At 43.1% G+C, this 17,548-nt stretch overlaps 1 protein-coding gene and 1 long non-coding RNA gene across 4 annotated transcripts in view; one reads left to right on the top strand and one right to left on the bottom strand.

Annotated features, from left to right (window-relative positions):
• Positions 1-17,548, top strand: part of LOC116751766 — a 98,675-nt gene that overhangs the window by 23,816 nt on the left and 57,311 nt on the right. For all 3 annotated transcript variants that reach the window (XR_004349329.1, XR_004349328.1, XR_004349327.1), the window contains exons 5-7: positions 798-914; positions 8,064-8,183; positions 10,474-10,596. This is a non-coding gene — a long non-coding RNA (uncharacterized LOC116751766). The remainder of the gene's footprint in view (positions 1-797; positions 915-8,063; positions 8,184-10,473; positions 10,597-17,548) is intronic.
• Positions 348-15,689, bottom strand: IL12B (interleukin 12B). The gene is made up of 8 exons (XM_032628062.1): positions 15,641-15,689; positions 11,649-11,736; positions 7,966-8,241; positions 7,298-7,415; positions 5,469-5,686; positions 3,857-4,014; positions 2,388-2,519; positions 348-1,447 (listed from the first exon to the last, which is right to left on the bottom strand). Exons 2-7 carry the CDS (start codon positions 11,734-11,736, stop codon positions 2,388-2,390), a joined length of 990 nt encoding a protein of 329 aa, XP_032483953.1. The 5' UTR covers positions 15,641-15,689; the 3' UTR covers positions 348-1,447.

Raw genomic sequence — 17,548 nt, 5'->3', positions numbered from 1 at the left:
CCTATGGGATGGGTTGCCCATGGCTCTATCAGGTGGCAAATTTGTTTCATGATGCTTTGGAAACCAGTAGAGTTGATTCCAGGTTAGAAGGTGACAGAAGCAAGAGTATCCAACCCCTGAAGGGGCATAATGCAGTTTAGTGCCCTTGCAGAGTCCCCCGTGGTCAGATCACAGGGACATTTCCTGAGCTTGGCAAGACACTGACTTTCCTATAAAGGGAAAGAGCCCATTGTGCAAAACCAGAAATGAAATTGCTTCATGGTGGGGCAGTCCTTCAATGCTAAGGGAAAAATAACACAGCCCTGGTAAGCGTGGGAACAGGATACCCAGTCAACTGAGAAAGCCCAAAATATTATTGCAAAGAAGAGTTATATTTTTATTAGTTCACCATCAGAATATAAAAATAAATAAGTAAACAGAAAACAAATGGAATCATTTTACAAAAAGCACATTCATTAGTTAAAAGTAGCATTTTAATGGCTCGGAACTTTCTAGTCATATCCGCTTGTCATGTTCCCTCATGCTGACAAGTAAGAGATTCATGGCTGTTTTCTCCGCATCTGTCTGCTTCTTTGTGTGCCTATTAAGGAACAACTGGCAATTCTGACAATTTTGTCCTTAGCCATAACTACACTTGTCTTCTCTCTTGAATCATAAGATCTTTTTACTTTCCAGACACTTACGATATCTCCATGTCATTCTCCTTCGTCTTACAGATAGAAGGGGGCAGGGGCTGCCAGGAAGGGTGAAGCTGAATTTCAATTCCAATCATCATTTTTAGCTCTTTCTAATTTCAGGCATCCAAAGACTAAACTTGTTTAGAGGTGCAAACAGCTCTGAATTATCACCACTACTTCAAGGAAGTCTTCATGGACACGGGAACTAATATCTGCTCTCCAGGACCTCCTCAAAGAGTTTGTATCTCCATGTCTATTTAACTCTCTCTTGTGTTCTAATCCATTACAAATATATTATGGCGCTGGCATCAGAACACTGTGTTCTTACTGGTTGCCATAAAACTGATGTACTTGCAGCCTCGATTGAAAAGTTGTTAGTATAAATAACACATAAATTCACATTTTGCATAATAGGGCCCATTCCTTATAAATCAGGTCATGAGTATATGAAACATATATCTTGGCACACAAATGTTAAATAACAGTAATAAATTAATAAATACATAAATTACTTAAATAGGTAAATAACATAAAAGTCAGCTGTGACCTGCTAGCTGTAAACTGTATAAATAAATTAGCTGATTGTTTCGGTGGGCATTTAGCATTTAAATATAAAAATACAGCAAAGATATCTTTATAATCGTAAAAAAAAAATAAAGCAAATTGGTAGAAAATATCTTTAGGGGGAGGGTCCTGTTCCATTGCACCTTTTAAAAATTTAGCATAATGTCTTCCACTTTTCTTCCAAAGTTTCATCCTGAGGTTAAAACCTGAAAAAGAATGGCGAGTGTCTATGAGGATTTGAAATTCAGTAGCAAACCCTTCTTATTTCACACAACACATTATCTGGGGCAGTTGGATTTTGGGGGTTCCTCGTCAGAAGGGTCCAGCCCTCTCTTATGTGGCCTAGGATTTTGCTGATACCATGCTTACCAGAGGCTATCTTGAGAGTTTTCTTTTCTTTTCTTTTTTTGGCCGTGCATTGAGGCATGTGGGATCTTAGTTCCCCAACCAGGGTTCGAACCCGTACCCCCTGCATTGGGAGCACGGAGTCTTAACCGTTGGACCACCAGGGAAGTCTCGAGAGTTTTCTTATTTATTTATTTATTTATTTGCGGTACGCGGGCCTCTCACTGCTGCGGCCTCTCCCGTTGCCGAGCACAGGCTCCAGACGTGCAGGCTCAGCGGCCATGGCTCACGGGCCCAGCCGCTCCGCGGCATGTGGGATCTTCCCAGACTGGGGCACGAACCCGTGTCCCCTGCATCGGCAGGCGGACTCTCAACCACTGCGCCACCAGGGAAGCCCTCGAGAGTTTTCTTAAAAGAATATCTGATCATGTCATTTCCTTGCTTAAAGCCCTTCAGTGGACCCCAGTGGTCTCCAGATAAGATTCTACTTCCTGGAAACAGCTTGCAGGACACCTATGCTCTGACTCTTGGCTACTTCTCTCTCCCACTGCCTTCCCTTCTGGAAGGGCAGGACCTGTGCCTGCTTTCTTTACTGCAGTGTCCCCGTGCCCAGCATACTGCTTGGAATACTAAAGGCATCAATAAGTATCTGTTAATGAACAAATGTATGTTTCTGCCTCTGGTGACTGCGTGTTGGGCATCCCACCCCCTCTTTCCTGTCCCACACAGCCCCCACCATTGTCCTGCACCTGGGTACAACTGAGTGTGCAGGTCTGGGCTGGGCTTCGCAGGCTTGCTCACCTAACTGCAGGATACAGATGCCCATTCGCTCCAGTATGAGCTGTAGTAGTGGTCCTGGGCTTGCACGCGGACGTTGGCATCTTTGTGGCACGTGACCTTGGCTGAGGTTTTGTCCGTGAAGAGTTTATCTTTCTGCAAAGGAGAGGGAAATTTTTGGCAACGCAATCACAAGGTGGGCTGGGCATATTTTGGCAAAGTACAATCTCCGAAAACAGCCACACCTTGGTCTCAGGGCACCACACTCGCAGTTCATAGGGGTGTGTGTAGAACTTGTGCCACCTACTGACAGAAGCTCTCAACACAGATGCGGCTTTTCTACTTTATAAGTCCAAAGCCCTGAGGGAGAAATTGTTTGGTCCAGTTTTCATCTTTCTAGCACAGTTGCATTGCAGGTAGGCCCCATGTGCACTCACCGCAGTACTAGGTCAGTGGTGGGACTGAGACAGATTTGCTGTCCCCTGGATATTCTGAAATTCCATATCCTGATCCTTTTATCAGAATGAAATCTGTGTTCAAGCCCAGGCATTGCTATTTATTAGCTATGTGGACACAGGAGAATATCTTAAACTCTCTGTTTCTCAATTCCTCATTTGTAAGAGAGGGATAATAATACTCCCTCATAGAGTTGTAAAAGTTAAAGTAGCAAGGTATTTAACCATGCAGAAAGTGCTCTATAAATACTACCTATTAATAAGATAGATCTTATATTGGGAAGTACATATCAAGATTTTAAATAATTTTTAGGTAAAATCTACTCCAGGATAGCCCTTCCCTTCCACAAAAAAATTCTCAGGGAGTACCTGAATCACTGAATTTCTACCACGTGCTAAACCCTATGCCGAATAAGGCCTTTGTTTAGTGATTTCTAAAACTGGCGTCCAAGGAGTCTCAGGCTCTATAAGAGGGCCTCTAGAACCTTGGGATTATGATGCTCAGGCAAGAAAGTTTGAAAGCCATTGTCTTAGCCAACATTCTGTTCAATAAGATAATTTCACAATATATGGAACAGCTGGGAATTATCTATTTTGGATGAGACACAGCATGAATGTTCTATCACCCATTATATTTGTCAATTTGAAACATTTTTAGGCTCCTAGAGCCCAGATTTCCTATATCAGGACCAATTCTGAGAGCAAGATAATGTTCAACCATACTGGTGGCAGTAGGGTGTTAGGTGCATGGCCTTTGTGTCCTGGTTGTGCCACTTTCTAGCTGGGTGACCTTGGGCAAGTCACTTAACTTCTCTGAGCTTCAAAATCTTCACTAGTGAAGTGGTACGAGTAACACTGCCTGCCTTTCTAGGGTTACTGTAAGAATTAAGTGAGATACGCAAGGAAAACCCTTAGCACTGTTTCAGGCACATAGAAAGTGCCAAATAAACATTCGCTGCTATCATCATCATTAATCTCCTTGATGTGGGCCTACATAAACCTGACTACAGAATAGACAGCACCTGAATCACATCTTACCCTTTCTCTCTTGTTCTTGCCCTGGACCTGAACACAAAATGTCAGGGAGAAGTAGGAATGTGGGGTGCTCCAGGTGTCAGGGTACTCCCAGCTGACCTCCACATACCGGGAATTCTTTAATGGCTTCAGCTGTAGGTTCTTGGGTGGGTCTGGTTTGACTGTGGAAGAGAGAGAAACACCCTTTATTTTGCTAATGGGGCTTTGGGGTAAGGTAGTTCTGGCTTCTGGTCCCACTTTCGCCTTTGACCAGCTCTGAGTCCATATCATAGTTACTTAACTTCTCTGAGCACCTGGTTGGCAGACGTGAGACACCCCTGCGGCTGGCGCTCACGCTGGTGCCTGTACAAGGCAGCCCTCACCAACTGCTGCCTCCTCTATCGCTGAACCTGAGAGAGGCTCAGAATCCTTCTCATCCCTGCGCAGTCACAGGGGCCCTGGTGGTGGAACCACCTCTGCGTGGTGCTCAGAGGAAAGTTCTCAGAGACAAGACACTCACGTCTGGGCTTGCAGGGAAGGACCACCCTCTCTGTAATCAATCCCCCTCTGCACCAAACTCGGAATTGGGCTGAGCCTCTTGCTGGGGACCAGATGAGAGATTTTCCACTTAGTGCTCTTTCTTTAGCCCTTTCGTGGAATCTGACACCGACTTGTCCTGTGGCAGTTACAGCCAAATTGTCTCTATGCTCGGTCACTCATTCATTCAATAAAAAGCCCCCATTATGTGACAGCCACTGGACTGTGCATGGAAAGCACAACAGTGAGTGTCAGAAAGACTCTGTCCTCGAGTAGTGTACATTTTTCTAGGAGGGGAGTGGCGGGGGAGAGAGTCCATGGAATGGGCTTGGGCTCTCTGGATCTAGCACCTCTCCACACAAAGACCAAGACTCCTAGCAGATGCTCCACAAATATTCTTTCCTGTTCTCAACACAGTGGCATTTTCTTTCCTTTAGGACTCAGCTAAATGCCACCTCCTCATAGAGACCTTCCTTGGTACCCTATGTGAACAAGACCCCACCCTCTCCTTTCCACCAAAGGCAATCTCCCCACAAATGCTAGAGCAGGTTCTGTGATTCTATCACTTTTTATTTCATGATGCATGTTCACTGGATAAATGGTAAAGGACAAATGGCAAAATCTCCATCTTCCAACTGAAAAAACAGACATCCATTTTGGAGGGGTTTATATTCCAATAAAGAAATCTCTTTTTCAAATGCTACAGAAAGATTGGTTGGGAATAATTGCAGTTAGTAGGGGAAGCTCTGGTTCTGCATATGAATGTAATGCTTAAGGGGCTGCTCTTGAATTCATCATGGAAGGTGCCTGAGCAGCAGAATAGAAGTGTAGCCAAGAGCCTGCTTTTCCTAGCGGGTCAGATCCAGGTCTGAATTGCTATGTGTGAGTTCTGGGGCAAGTTGTTTAACCTAGCTAGGACTCAATTTCCTCTTCCTTAAAATGCAGACAATTGTATCTACATTATAATTATTTTTCGGGGCGGGATGCAGAATAAAAGAGAGAATGCGGATAAACCCCTAACCCCAGTGCATGGAGCATTGTTAACATGTGATGAACCGGCATCTATCTTTATTAAGCACATATAATCAAGCAAACTCACTGATGTCCCTGATGAAGAAGCTGCTGGTGTAGTTTTCATACTTGAGCTTATGAACAGCTTCCACCACGACCTCAATGGGCAGGCTCTCCTCGGCGGCTGGGCAGGCGCTGCCCTCCTGACACCCCACTGTGTACTTCTTATACTCCCTGTGGTCCACTCTGACCCTCTCTGCTGAGAGCGTCGCTGCTCCACACGTCACCCCTCGGGGGTCAGAGGAGCTGAAATCAAAGACAGATATTATCCTGTGTCACATGATTGCAGGCACGTCCCTAGCTGTCTGAGGACAAAATTTCTCCAACTGGTTTGATTTCTCTCAAGGGGGTAAGAAGCTGCCCTCCCCATGAGAACAAGCGTTGCTTTGAGAGGTAATAATTGGCTTGGCCAAAAAGTTCGTTCAGGTTTTTCCATAAGATCTTACAGAAAAACCCTTATGAACTTTTTGGCCAACCCAATACAAATGTTTGCCTCTGGCCTAAATGAATCTGAAAACTTTTAGATCCAAAGCTCCTGGTTAAATCTCCTTATTAAAATTTTTAACTCATTTTCTGGATTTTAATGACAAAATCAATACATACCAATTTTTAAAAATTAAAAAGATAAAGATGGTGTATAAATGAAATGAGTATGTCTCTTTTAACCCTAATCCCCTTTTTAATCCTAATGTCACTCCTTAGATATAAATACTATTCCTGGCTTGTTGTATCCCTCCAGACATTATTCTGTGAATATTCAAAGCAATCATATATCCACATGTATCAATATATATGCATACACACATATTTATCTATATATACACACATAGATTTTATTTTTATGAAATAATATCAAATTATATATATATATATATATATATAAAATTTGGTATACATAATTCTGCAACCATCTTTCCCCCTTCTGAACATATTATGGGGAGTGCTCCATGACAGACCACATGGATTGGGTTATTCATTTTGAGGACTGCACATTAAGCTGGGGTATAATGTACCACACTTTACTTAACATTTGCCCTGCTGATCACCAAGAACACCACAATGAACTCTTGCATCTATGTCTCTGTGCACTTGTACAAGCATTTCTTTAGTAAGCATTTTCATGTTAAAGATGGAATAGTAAGACCCCAAAGGTTAATTTACTCAGTTAAATAGTGGCCAGGTCAGGATGATCACCTAGGGTTTACTCTGTTATCCTACACTGTTTGGGAACTTTGATGAGAGGGAAGGAAGTCACACAGCGGGTTAATGTAGGTTCTGTACTAAGGGAATTGGTTTGTCGGGGTAAGCCCAGCTGCATAGGACAAACAGTGAACTTCAGATTGGTGGTGTCAGCAGAAGAAAAAGGAATTGAAGTGGCCCTGGGAAAATTTCTAGAGGCCTCACAGAGTTTTGGAGTCAGCCTCAGGGCTTGCAAGATCTATGCCCTAGAGCTCTTATTTCTATTTCCGACTGGAGGTGCAATTTCGGCAAGTCCTTCACAGCTTCAATTTCCCCTTTTATCACCGCCACCCCCACCGCTGCCGTGGTGCTATGAGCCTTAATGAGGCATTGCCAGGCAATTTGGATGAGTGGGTTCAAACACAGCAGAGGCTCTTCCCAGGCCCCAATAATATCCTGTTCTAATGCATACATTTGTTCAGGCAATTAGCTTAAATCTCCATGTTCTTTCCCTAATTTAGGCAAGGGTGTGTGTGTGTGTGGATGGGGGGTTAAAAATATAGGATTGGCTTTATTTTCTCCCTTATCATTAACTGATGGGCCATTGCTAGGTTGCCCTTATTTTCTTATTGAGAAAGTTCTAGCAAAATGCTGAGAAACCCGAGTGGTTTCACTTACCCTGTGCTGCTTTGGACACTGAATTTCAAATCAGTACTGATTGCTGTCAGCCACCAGCAGGTGAAATGTCCGGAATAATTCTTTGCCTCACATTTTATAAAGCTCTTATTTTTGGGCTCTGGATTTGAAAAGAACAAGAATTCAATATTTAGGGGTTTTCTTTCTTTTAAATTGCAAAGATTTTTATTGCGATGAATCACAGGCCACCAAATGGTACAAGAGTGAAGATCTTCCATTTATTTCCTTGGAAAATCTGCTGTTCCCCAGGCAGACAGTCAGCGAGGACTGGGAATGTCCCAATAGGATGCTGATTCTGTATGCCACACACCCAACATATCGGAGGGGGGTATTAATATTTTTCAAGGCTATCAGCCCAGTGCACATTAACTAACTCCCATTAGCCATCCAATAATATCACTGTTATTTAAAAAGAACCTCAGGAAAAGCATCTAGACTTCCCATGAAACTCTCTCAACAGGAGATTTTGATGGTTGATGATAACCCGAAGTGTACAGCAAAGGAAAATGTAGGTTTCGGGTGGTTTCAGTAAGGGACTTGGTATTACTTCATTAAGTATACTAACCATGTCTTGCCTTTTAAATTTTTAATTTTTTTATCTCTTATGGAGCAAAAGAGAAAATTGATGCTACCCAAGGGAATGGAATTACCTTTCTGGTCCTTTAAGATATCAGTGGACCAGATTCCGTCTTCCTTTTTGTGAAGCAGCAGGAGCGAATGGCTCAGAACCTCGCCTCCTTTGTGACAGGTGTACTGCCCAGCATCTCCAAACTCTTTGATTTGGATGGTCAAAGTTTTGCCAGAACCCAAGACCTCATCGCTCTGGTCTGAGGTCCAGGTGATGCCATCTTCTTCAGGGGTATCGCAGGTGAGAACCACCATTTCTCCAGGGGCGTCAGGATACCAATCCAATTCTACAACATAAACTGGAGAGCACAGGGATTGGAGAACCAGACTGTGATTTTTGGATTACTCGGTATCTGGATGGCTAAAGCAGCACAACCTTGCTCATAACAGCAAATGCTTGGTAATATGATCTCAGGTTTTGGGGCACCACTTGAGTTCAAGGTTGTGGAAGAGAGAAGCAAAGAGTTTAATAGCTGCCATAAGCTCATTAACTGCCAGGGTGCCGTGAATAATTAACCTCTGATTAGCTGGCAGATGAGGAAAACCTTGATATACTGAAAAACGCAAACAGCACAATATTCTTTCCCGAAGACCTGGTGGATGTAAGAAACTTCCAGCACAGTTCACATTCAGAGAGAATAAGTGTTGAGAAAGACTGACCAGGACTGAGATCCTGTCCCCAATAGCTGGCTGGGGAATTTGGAGAAAGATACTTAATTACCATGAGCCTCAGTTTCTTTGTCTGTAAAATGACAATAATAATAGTATCTGCCTTGTAGGTTTGGCTGTGAGGATTAAATGAAAAAAGCGTGTAAAACACTTAGCACAGAACCTATCACTCAGCGTTGGTTGTTATTGTTATTCACACACCAAAGGTCAGACAACTGCATGAGAAAATGCCTTCCAATTTTCCACGGGGATTGAAGGATTTATTTCCAACTGTGTGAAACTCACCAATGGAGATTTTCATTCTCTCTGTGTTTTTAAAAGCTATTTTACCTTCTTAGAGGCAGTTCAGTAGATCTTAATCTTTCCATTTTATAGAGAAGGGTACTGAGACCAAGAGGTTAAGCAAGGTTACATCAAGTGAGAAGCACAAGAGTTATATCTCAGAACTTCTGTCTCTGCTGCTTTGCATTGGATCTTTTTTTTTGGCTGCACCGTGCAGCATGCAGGATCTTAGTTCCCTGACCGGGGATCGAACCCTGGCCCTTGCTAGTGAGAGTGCAGAGTCCTAACCACTGGACCACCAGGGAATTCCCTGCATTGAACCTTTAATACCAGTATCTAAACTGGCACTTGAGGAATGGCCTAATATAGTATTTCAAAGAGTATTTCACATCAAATCTTCATTCATTCATTCATGCATCAATTATTAACTAAATAGAGTTGTTTAACGCAGTACTTCTCAAAGCATGATCATCCAACTACTACCAGCAGCACGCGAGACTCTGTTAGCATTGCAAATTCTCAGTCGCTGAATCAAGAACTTTGAGACGGGCCCAGTGACCTGTTTTTAACCTCTCCAGAAGATTCTGAAACCCACTCTAGTTTGAGAGCCACAGCGGTGAAAAGCCTGGATGTTGGAACCACACAGGTCTGAGTTAGGCTTCAGCTCTGTCTCTTACACTGGCCTGTGGCCTTGGGCAAGGCATTCAATTACTCTAAGCTTCAGGGTCATTATCTTTAAAATAAGCAACATATTAGTGCTTGATCCAGAGGGTGGAGATGTGGATCACATAAGCTAATTTATATAAGAGCTTGACACTGCCCTTAAATGAGCTGTAACTGCTGGCTCTTGTGATTGGCGTCCAAATGTAAAGCTGTTGTGTAATATAAAGTTCCCACTTGACATCAAAGGGCTTTAAACTACTGAATGGTAACAGAGACAAGAGGTAAAAAGCATCTGGGCCTCAACTCTTGGAAAATGGTCAGCTGTGCTGACATAAACCATGTGTACCTTTGGCTTTCTCTGGTTTCTCTGTGTCCCACTGGTGACTGACCAGCAAGGCTATTTTTCCTGTCACAACTGAGATTCAGAAGCTGAAGACCCTTGCCCAAGGGCAGGGGAAACAGCTGCAGGCGGCAGCCTGATGAGGCACATCTAGAACCTAATGCTTAGCTGCATCTCATCTTGCCTCCAAAGCTGCACGCCCTCTCAGTGTTTCTCACATTGACTTTCTGGAATTTCTGTGGTTTACTAAATCAGAAGTAACTAAGGGTGTACTATGAAAGGGCCAAAGCTCCTGAGCTCACTAAAAATCCCAGGGTTGGAAGGAATCTGGCATAATCATCTGGCTCAGGGCTTTGTCCTTATTCAAGGGAGGGTCTAAAACACTCAGAACCTCCTGGGGCAGAGCAGGGATGGCTGGACTGTCATCTTCCAGAAATTCTTAAGAATGGAGGAAGAGCTCCAAATTTCTTTCAGGGACCCATTTTAGTGTTGTATTCTCCTCACTATTGAAAGATCATTTCTCATCATCAGCTGCAATGTCTTCATTTTAAATGTATGCCTATTTCCTCTTGCTCAGCTGTCCAAGGACAGAGGAAACAATTGCTCATGTCATTCTGGTAAAACCTTCTTCAAATACTTAAGTTCATAAGCGTTGAAGTGAGACAGAATTGGGATCAAGTTCCTGTTCCACCCTTACCAGGTATGTGAAATTGGGTAAGTTAGTTAATCTCTGTGGCCTCTATTTTTAATATCTGTAAAATGGGGTACACACAGTCCCTATCTCTTATGGGTGTGTTGAGAATTAAATGAGATGCTGGCCTCAATAAATATCAACTATTATTATTATTTTATTATTAAAGACAGTAATTGCCAACATTATTATGTTGGCTTCAATGAGAAATATCTGAGCGTCTTTCAGGAACAACTAACAATCAGTTAATACATACTTACCGTGTGTGAGATACTAGAAGGATAGAGGGAGCACCTTATTCTAATAATACCTATCTATTATTCTACTAATAATTTTTATTGATCACTGGGAAAGTAAACAGGTTCTCCTGAATCACCAGAGACATTAGTTTAAATAACCAAAACAATAATACTAATTAACATTTACTGTCACTTCATTATCTGTTGAGTTGTCTTCTGCATTCACTAGTACATTTAATAATCTATGTAGTAGATATCACTTCGTAATCCTCAGTTTACAGTCGAGGGAACTCAGGCTCAGAGGTGACCCAGCTCAAGGTCACATAACCAATAAGTGGCAGAATCAGCCTCGAACCCAAGTCAGTGTGGGTCTAAATTCCATGCTTTCCCCAAAGTGCTTGGTCAGAGGTAAGTCATCTTGGTGCCAACTGAGGGGGTAATATTGCGTGGTGGAGTGGAAGATGTTAGAACATAGTTCTTATACTTTTCTAATCTTTCACTTTGGAATCTTAATCATATGATACAGCTGGTTTTTAGTAATACTGGCAAATTCCATATCTCTTTTCCCACCATAGTCCATAAAAATCTTCTTCTCTGGCATCTAACATGAAAGCCAAACAGTATAGATACCCTCAAGCCATACAATAATAGATACCCTCAAAGGTAGAACAAGGACATAGGGCCCGTGTTATCCCAGAGTGATGGCTTTCACTAGGAAGACCCAAGGCCTGCCCATTTCAGTCTGATTTCCCAGCAGGGGCTGCCTGACAGTCCTGTCTTAGATCCTGGGGCCTTCATAGAGAATCAGGAAAGGCTGGTTACCATTTTTCTCCAGTTCCCATATAGCCATGATGGGAGATGCCAGCAAAACCAGGGAAAACCAGGAGACAACCAACTGCTGAGGGTACATCTGCAGGAGGGGGAGAAACAGAAGAGGAGACAGAGGAAAAGAGAAACGAGGAGGCATAAGAGAAGAGAGAATGTCAGTAGTTATGCAATCACCTTTGGAAACCATATTCACATTCTATGTACATTGTCTTTAATCTTTATCTTCCTCTTTCTTCTCTACACTGTCAGGTTAATACTCAGTGAATTCCAGGAGCCCTCTGCCAGTCTCTGGGTAAGAACATCTCCAAATAGAGAGCCGCAGACGATCTGCAGCTGAAAGACCTTATGGCCAGCTATCTGATATGATGCTCTTATTTTTAAGATGAGAAACCTAAGGCTCAGAGAAGGAATGTGACTTGTCTAGATCAACATTCAGTCATTATTTACTTGGTACTTCCTGTGTAAAGGGCACTGAGCTAGAGCAGCTGAGAGTGAAAAATGATTTTTACCTGGACCCCGACTTCTAGGAGCAAATACTTTCATTCAACAAATATTTCTTAAGTCAGTGTGTTAAATGCCTACCCTGCAGTAGGGGAGATGAGCTACATACCCGTATTACAGCAGCACAAGGCAGTATGTGCGGTGACACCCAGGACTAAAGGACTTGGGTTGGGGGGCAGAGGGAGTAATACTGAAGTGATCTTTCAAGTTCTGGCAGTGAGTCCAGCCCTTGTTGGTGAGGTTTCCTTTCTCTCCCTGCTTAAGACTGTAACTGTTCCAAACACAAAGATTATTTCCTCCCACATAAGGTAACCAGTAGTTCTCAAACTTGAGCATATGTCAGAATAACCTGGAAGCCTTGCTAAAGCACAGATTGCTGGCCCCCATTCCCAGCCTGACCCTAGAATGTCTGATTCAGCAGGTCTGGTGGGGCCTGAGAGTCTGCATTCCTGTGCGTTTCCAGGGGAAGCTGATATTGCTGGTCTGAGGACTACTCTTTGAGATCCATTGGTTTAATCCATGTTCAAGGTTCAGAGCCCCTGCAAATCAGGATGTTCTTTGGAAGAAGACCATAGAATATTGATATATTCAACATGAAAATGAAATGCATACTTTTGTGCTAAATCAGTTTCACTTATAATGAAACTCAGTCTAGATTAGTATCCAGGGTTTATGAAAATCTTCAGACTGACAATTACACCCCACCTGTGAATTAGGTGGAGATGATTATTATTTATTTTCATTCTGATACACCTCCTTCCATCTTGGAGAACACTGACGTTCTGTAGGAACATGGTTTCAGAAACCACTGGGCTATATGAAGAACAAGAATCTTTTCACAGTTTTCTGTGAAATACCTTAAAAATAAGCACCCCTTGGTTGGGGTAACAGAATATTGACAAATCATGGCTTTGTCAGAACTGCTGCTAATCCTAGGGGAACTTTGCCACGTATTTTATTCCCTTATATCATAAAGGTTGTGAGTGGCAGAGTCAGGAGCAGAAGTCAGGCCTTCCCGTACACTCTTGTTAGCACTCTTGTCACTGCAGCACGCAACTTTCAAGGGCACATCTATCAATTTAGTCCAAGTTATGACTGTAGCAAAGTTCTAGTTGCCATGGAGCACCAGTTAGTACATTTGTAGGCTTGGAGTCCAGCAGCATGGACTTGAATTCTGGTTGCACCACTCATTAGTTGTGTGAGATCGGCCAAATTACTCTCTGAGCCTCAGTCTCCTCATCTACAAAATGGGTATAATACCCATCTCAAAGGGTTGTTGGGAGAATGCAATGAGATGACATATTATAGAAGCCAACCAAATGTGTTAGCTTGTACCCAGCAGAAGAGATAAAGGAAAAATTTGATTTCTCTCTGTGTTGTCTGTGATGGATAAACAAAAAAGTCATGCCTGGCTGTAGGGAAATGCCCACAGAGGTACTGCAATTGCACAGGCCTGTACAACTCAGATGTCAGCACTCTGGGAATGGAAATGGTAGAGATTCCTGGCACCTTCTGGTGAATCCTTTATGCTCTCTTAACACTGGGATTTTCCCTTTGGCTAAGTGCCCAGCACTTCCCCTCTGGGCCTCAGATGCATCTGAGAATTTCAGGTGAACAACACTTTAGGGTCAAGGGAGCCCTGGTGATGGTTCTAAGAAACAGCTCCCATTTTTGTATCACCTACATTTTAAACCACAGGACACTGGCAGAAGGTAGAGATGGTGGTGGGTCACTTTCTTAATCAAACCCAGGGGAAACCAAAAAGGGGCAGCATGCAGTTACCCTGCTGTTTTCTAGATCATCTGATACCAAGGGCTTGGATTCCGGTTTGACCACTCACTAATCATATGATAATGGCCAAATTACTTTCTAAGCCTCAGTCTCCTCAGCTGTAAAATGTACATAATACCCATCTCAAAGGGTTGTTTGGTCGTATCCCACAGATCACATTTTCTCGGCCTGCTAAATTTGAGAGTTTTAAGGATTAAACATTTTAAAATGTAATTTCATAGGTTTTCTAAACTCTTGAAACCCTTGTATGAGGGACGCAGGGACCCCAGGTCCTGTGGTATGTTAAGGCTCCCTAACTCTGGTGCCAACATGGGCATGCCAGTGACACTTGACTAGGCATCTCTTTTTTAAGTTTTGTTCATTTCTTTTTAATTAGAAAAGAGAATTATTATTTAAAAATAAAAAGACATAGTCACAGAAGGCTTGTGTAGCATATGCAAAGGGTCCCATTTCTAGAGACAGGTAGCGTGTGTTGGCATCCCAGCTCTGCCACTTGTTAGGTGTGTGACTCTGGACAAGTCACTTGATGTCTTTGAGCCTCATACTCTTAATCTGTAAAATGGGAACCCTGCTGTGATGAAGAGGTAATGAAATAATTCACATAAAGTATCCAGCATGGTGCCCTGATGAAGTCAGGACTCCTGGCTGTTTCCTCTCAAAGCTCCATTCCTCCTTTGACAGCGCTTATATAACACAATTGCAATCATATAGTTACTTCTTTCATGTTTGTCTTCCCCACCACACTGAGCTCTCTGATGGCAGTGATCATGTCTGTCTTATTCCACACTATGTCCCTGGAGTCTAGCAGGGAGAGTCTAGCTCAGAGGGATTTCATTAATTATTAGAAGAATGAATGGACAGAAATAGTAAAATTTCAGACTCCAGTAAAATGAACTCTAAGAGGCTGCCCAAATTCTTTCTAATACCTTGAAATTCCTTATTTGAAAAAAGTGGGCCATCAGCTCAGGTTTAGTAATCTCTTTGTTAAAATGATATTTTAAACTGATCATTATTTTTTTAACCTGAAAATTATTGCACACGATTTACCTAGGCAACTATAAGACACAGTAAAGATTATCTTTTTTTTCCTTCTCACAGATTTTAAACTTCAGAAAGTAGTTTTAAACATTGGTGTTGCTTTCCATTTTTTAAGTGATTAGTTAATCCAAAAGATCTGGATAACTTAACTGTCAATCCAGTTGACTGTCACAAGCCCACGACAAATATGGGACCAACTATGCTTATAACATTCAATTATGAGGTATAAGAATGAATTCATTTACTTATTGGATTCATTATTACTTACTGAATAAAAGGCTTTTAAAAAGTTTACAATAATAAGGGAAGCACCACTCACTTTATACAATCCTTTAACTTATGAGCATTAATATTGAGGAACACACTTTTATATACATACCACTTTAACACAAGACAAACCTTTCTATAAAATGTGCATTTGTTCACAGACCTTAATATACAATTATTATTAGTTGACTTTTAAAATGAATACTTTGTATATTAATCCCCAAAGCACTGACTTTTCACTAGTGTCCCAGCAGGTAAGTCACCAGGAATGCTTCCAGGAATTCACCCACTCCACAATGCCTGGTACAGGGGTAGCGCATGAATGGTGTCTACCCTTGGACAGCCTGTGGGCCTGTGGAAGGGGTGGCAGGGCTTGGGCAAGTGCTTACCTTGCTTCTGGTCAGGCTGCAGTGTTCCCTGGGTCTGAAACCGTTTGTTTCTTCTGCTGCTGCTGCTACTATTGAAGCTTATATACCCTACTCCTATCAAGCTTTCTGATGGAAACAAACTAGAAACTGACTTGTTCCAAGTTGCAACACTGAAAACAACTCTCACAACCTTCTGGGGAATTTCAAGAAGTTCCTTTTTTTTTTTCTCTGTGTGTATCAATAAGGCAGAGGGAACACAGGCATCAAAATCCCAGGTAATGAACTAAGAGGAAATGACTTTTGGGTGGGGAAAAAGGAAGGAGATGGGATGGTCACTTCTTTGGGTTGACATCATGGCCAAGGTGGTTAGAGACAGTAACAGGCAGCCTCCCTGGGCTCCACAGACTAGAGGAGAAAGAAGGCCAAGGAGAGGTCACACAGGAGGATGAGTTCAGGTCAGGATCCCGCAGTTGTATGCTAGAGGGTCCAAAAGCAAAATCTATGGTTCTCCTGAGATTAAAGAGGATGAGATGAAGTGCAAAAGATTTAGTATGTCCGGAGCATCCTCCCCCCACATTACTCCTTTAACATCTGGATTTCAGAAACACACTTTTACCACCCCTTGTGCTTCATGCGCCACACACACACACGCACATTCATACAGACACAGCCTTCGGAAGATGATAAATGTGTGTATTACTAATAACATTCAAATCTGTAGGAATACTGCCTATGCTCATAGGTACTCACTCATAGATGGATGGGAGCAGAAAGTGAAATATCCACAGGCATATATACAACTGATGCCACACTCAAGGCACACCACTTTGGGCACCCAGACTATATCTTCACACTCATTTTCACACAAATCTATGTCCCTAGGAGCTCTAGACAGATGCACAGAGTTAGCAGAACTATCTAGAAATTTCCAGCTGAATTTGACATTGTTAAGAGGAGTGCAAAGGCGTACACCGGCGTTAGACACCCCGACACCCATCTGCACACGAACAGGAACATTAACACGAACACCTACACCAAGTACTACAGGCAGAAAGATGCGGGCCGTACTCAACTACGTACGCTGCCGACAGAGGGCGCTGCAGCGAGGCGGTCCCCGCGCGGCGACCCGGGTCCGGGAGCGCGCCCTCTGGTGACTTCTCCATCCCGGCCTTTGGTCCCAGCGGCGGGGGAAGTTCCTGGGACCGGCCGGGTTTAAGGTGGGTGCAGATTTCCTCACTAACTTTCCTCGCAGTCTCAGTCGGGGAAAACGGGGAACCCGGGCGAGAGCGGCGGAGCTTCGCAGCTGCACACTTCCTCCCTCCCGCCATTTGTCCGGGCCGTGGGAGGGCGAGGGCCCGCTTAGCTGGCAGTCCCACTGGTTATCCGGCCTTGAGCTCTGGCTTGGGCGGAGATGTTACCTCCAGCCTAGAGGGGCTTCTCCTGTCTCCTCTGCCCTCTAGGCTTGAAGGGGGAACGGAAGTTCTTCTCAAGTTAAACAACAAGGCAAATGTCATATATCTAAGATATATGGTTATGTGAACAAAGTAGGTTGCATTGCATGTTGGTGGTATGATCCTGTGTGTGTGTGTGTGTGTGTGTGTGTGAGAGAGAGAGAGAGAGAGAGAGAGAGAAAGAGCGCGCGCGCGCGTGAGCGAGCAAGCGCATGCGCTTTTTACAGTGGGCGTCCCTGAGGAGTATAGCTAGGAGGTGATGGGACCTTTTCACAGTTTGACTTTTTGTTGTTGCTGTTGTTGTTATATGATACACAGACTATTAAATATGTATTAAAATATGTACCAAGTTGGGGGGGTTCTTTCCGTAAAAATGGTTTCATTTCCCCCTGCAAATCATCAACGGTTACTGAACAGAAAATTTTAAATGAATTTGACATGAAATAGTTCCACTAATTCATTTACAATGGTAGCACCA

The sequence above is a fragment of the Phocoena sinus genome, chromosome 3 (assembly GCF_008692025.1).
Source record: "Phocoena sinus isolate mPhoSin1 chromosome 3, mPhoSin1.pri, whole genome shotgun sequence".
Taxonomy (NCBI): domain Eukaryota; kingdom Metazoa; phylum Chordata; class Mammalia; order Artiodactyla; family Phocoenidae; genus Phocoena; species Phocoena sinus.
Note: the sequence above shows the minus strand (reverse complement) of the source record. Positions and strands in the feature narration are given on the sequence as shown.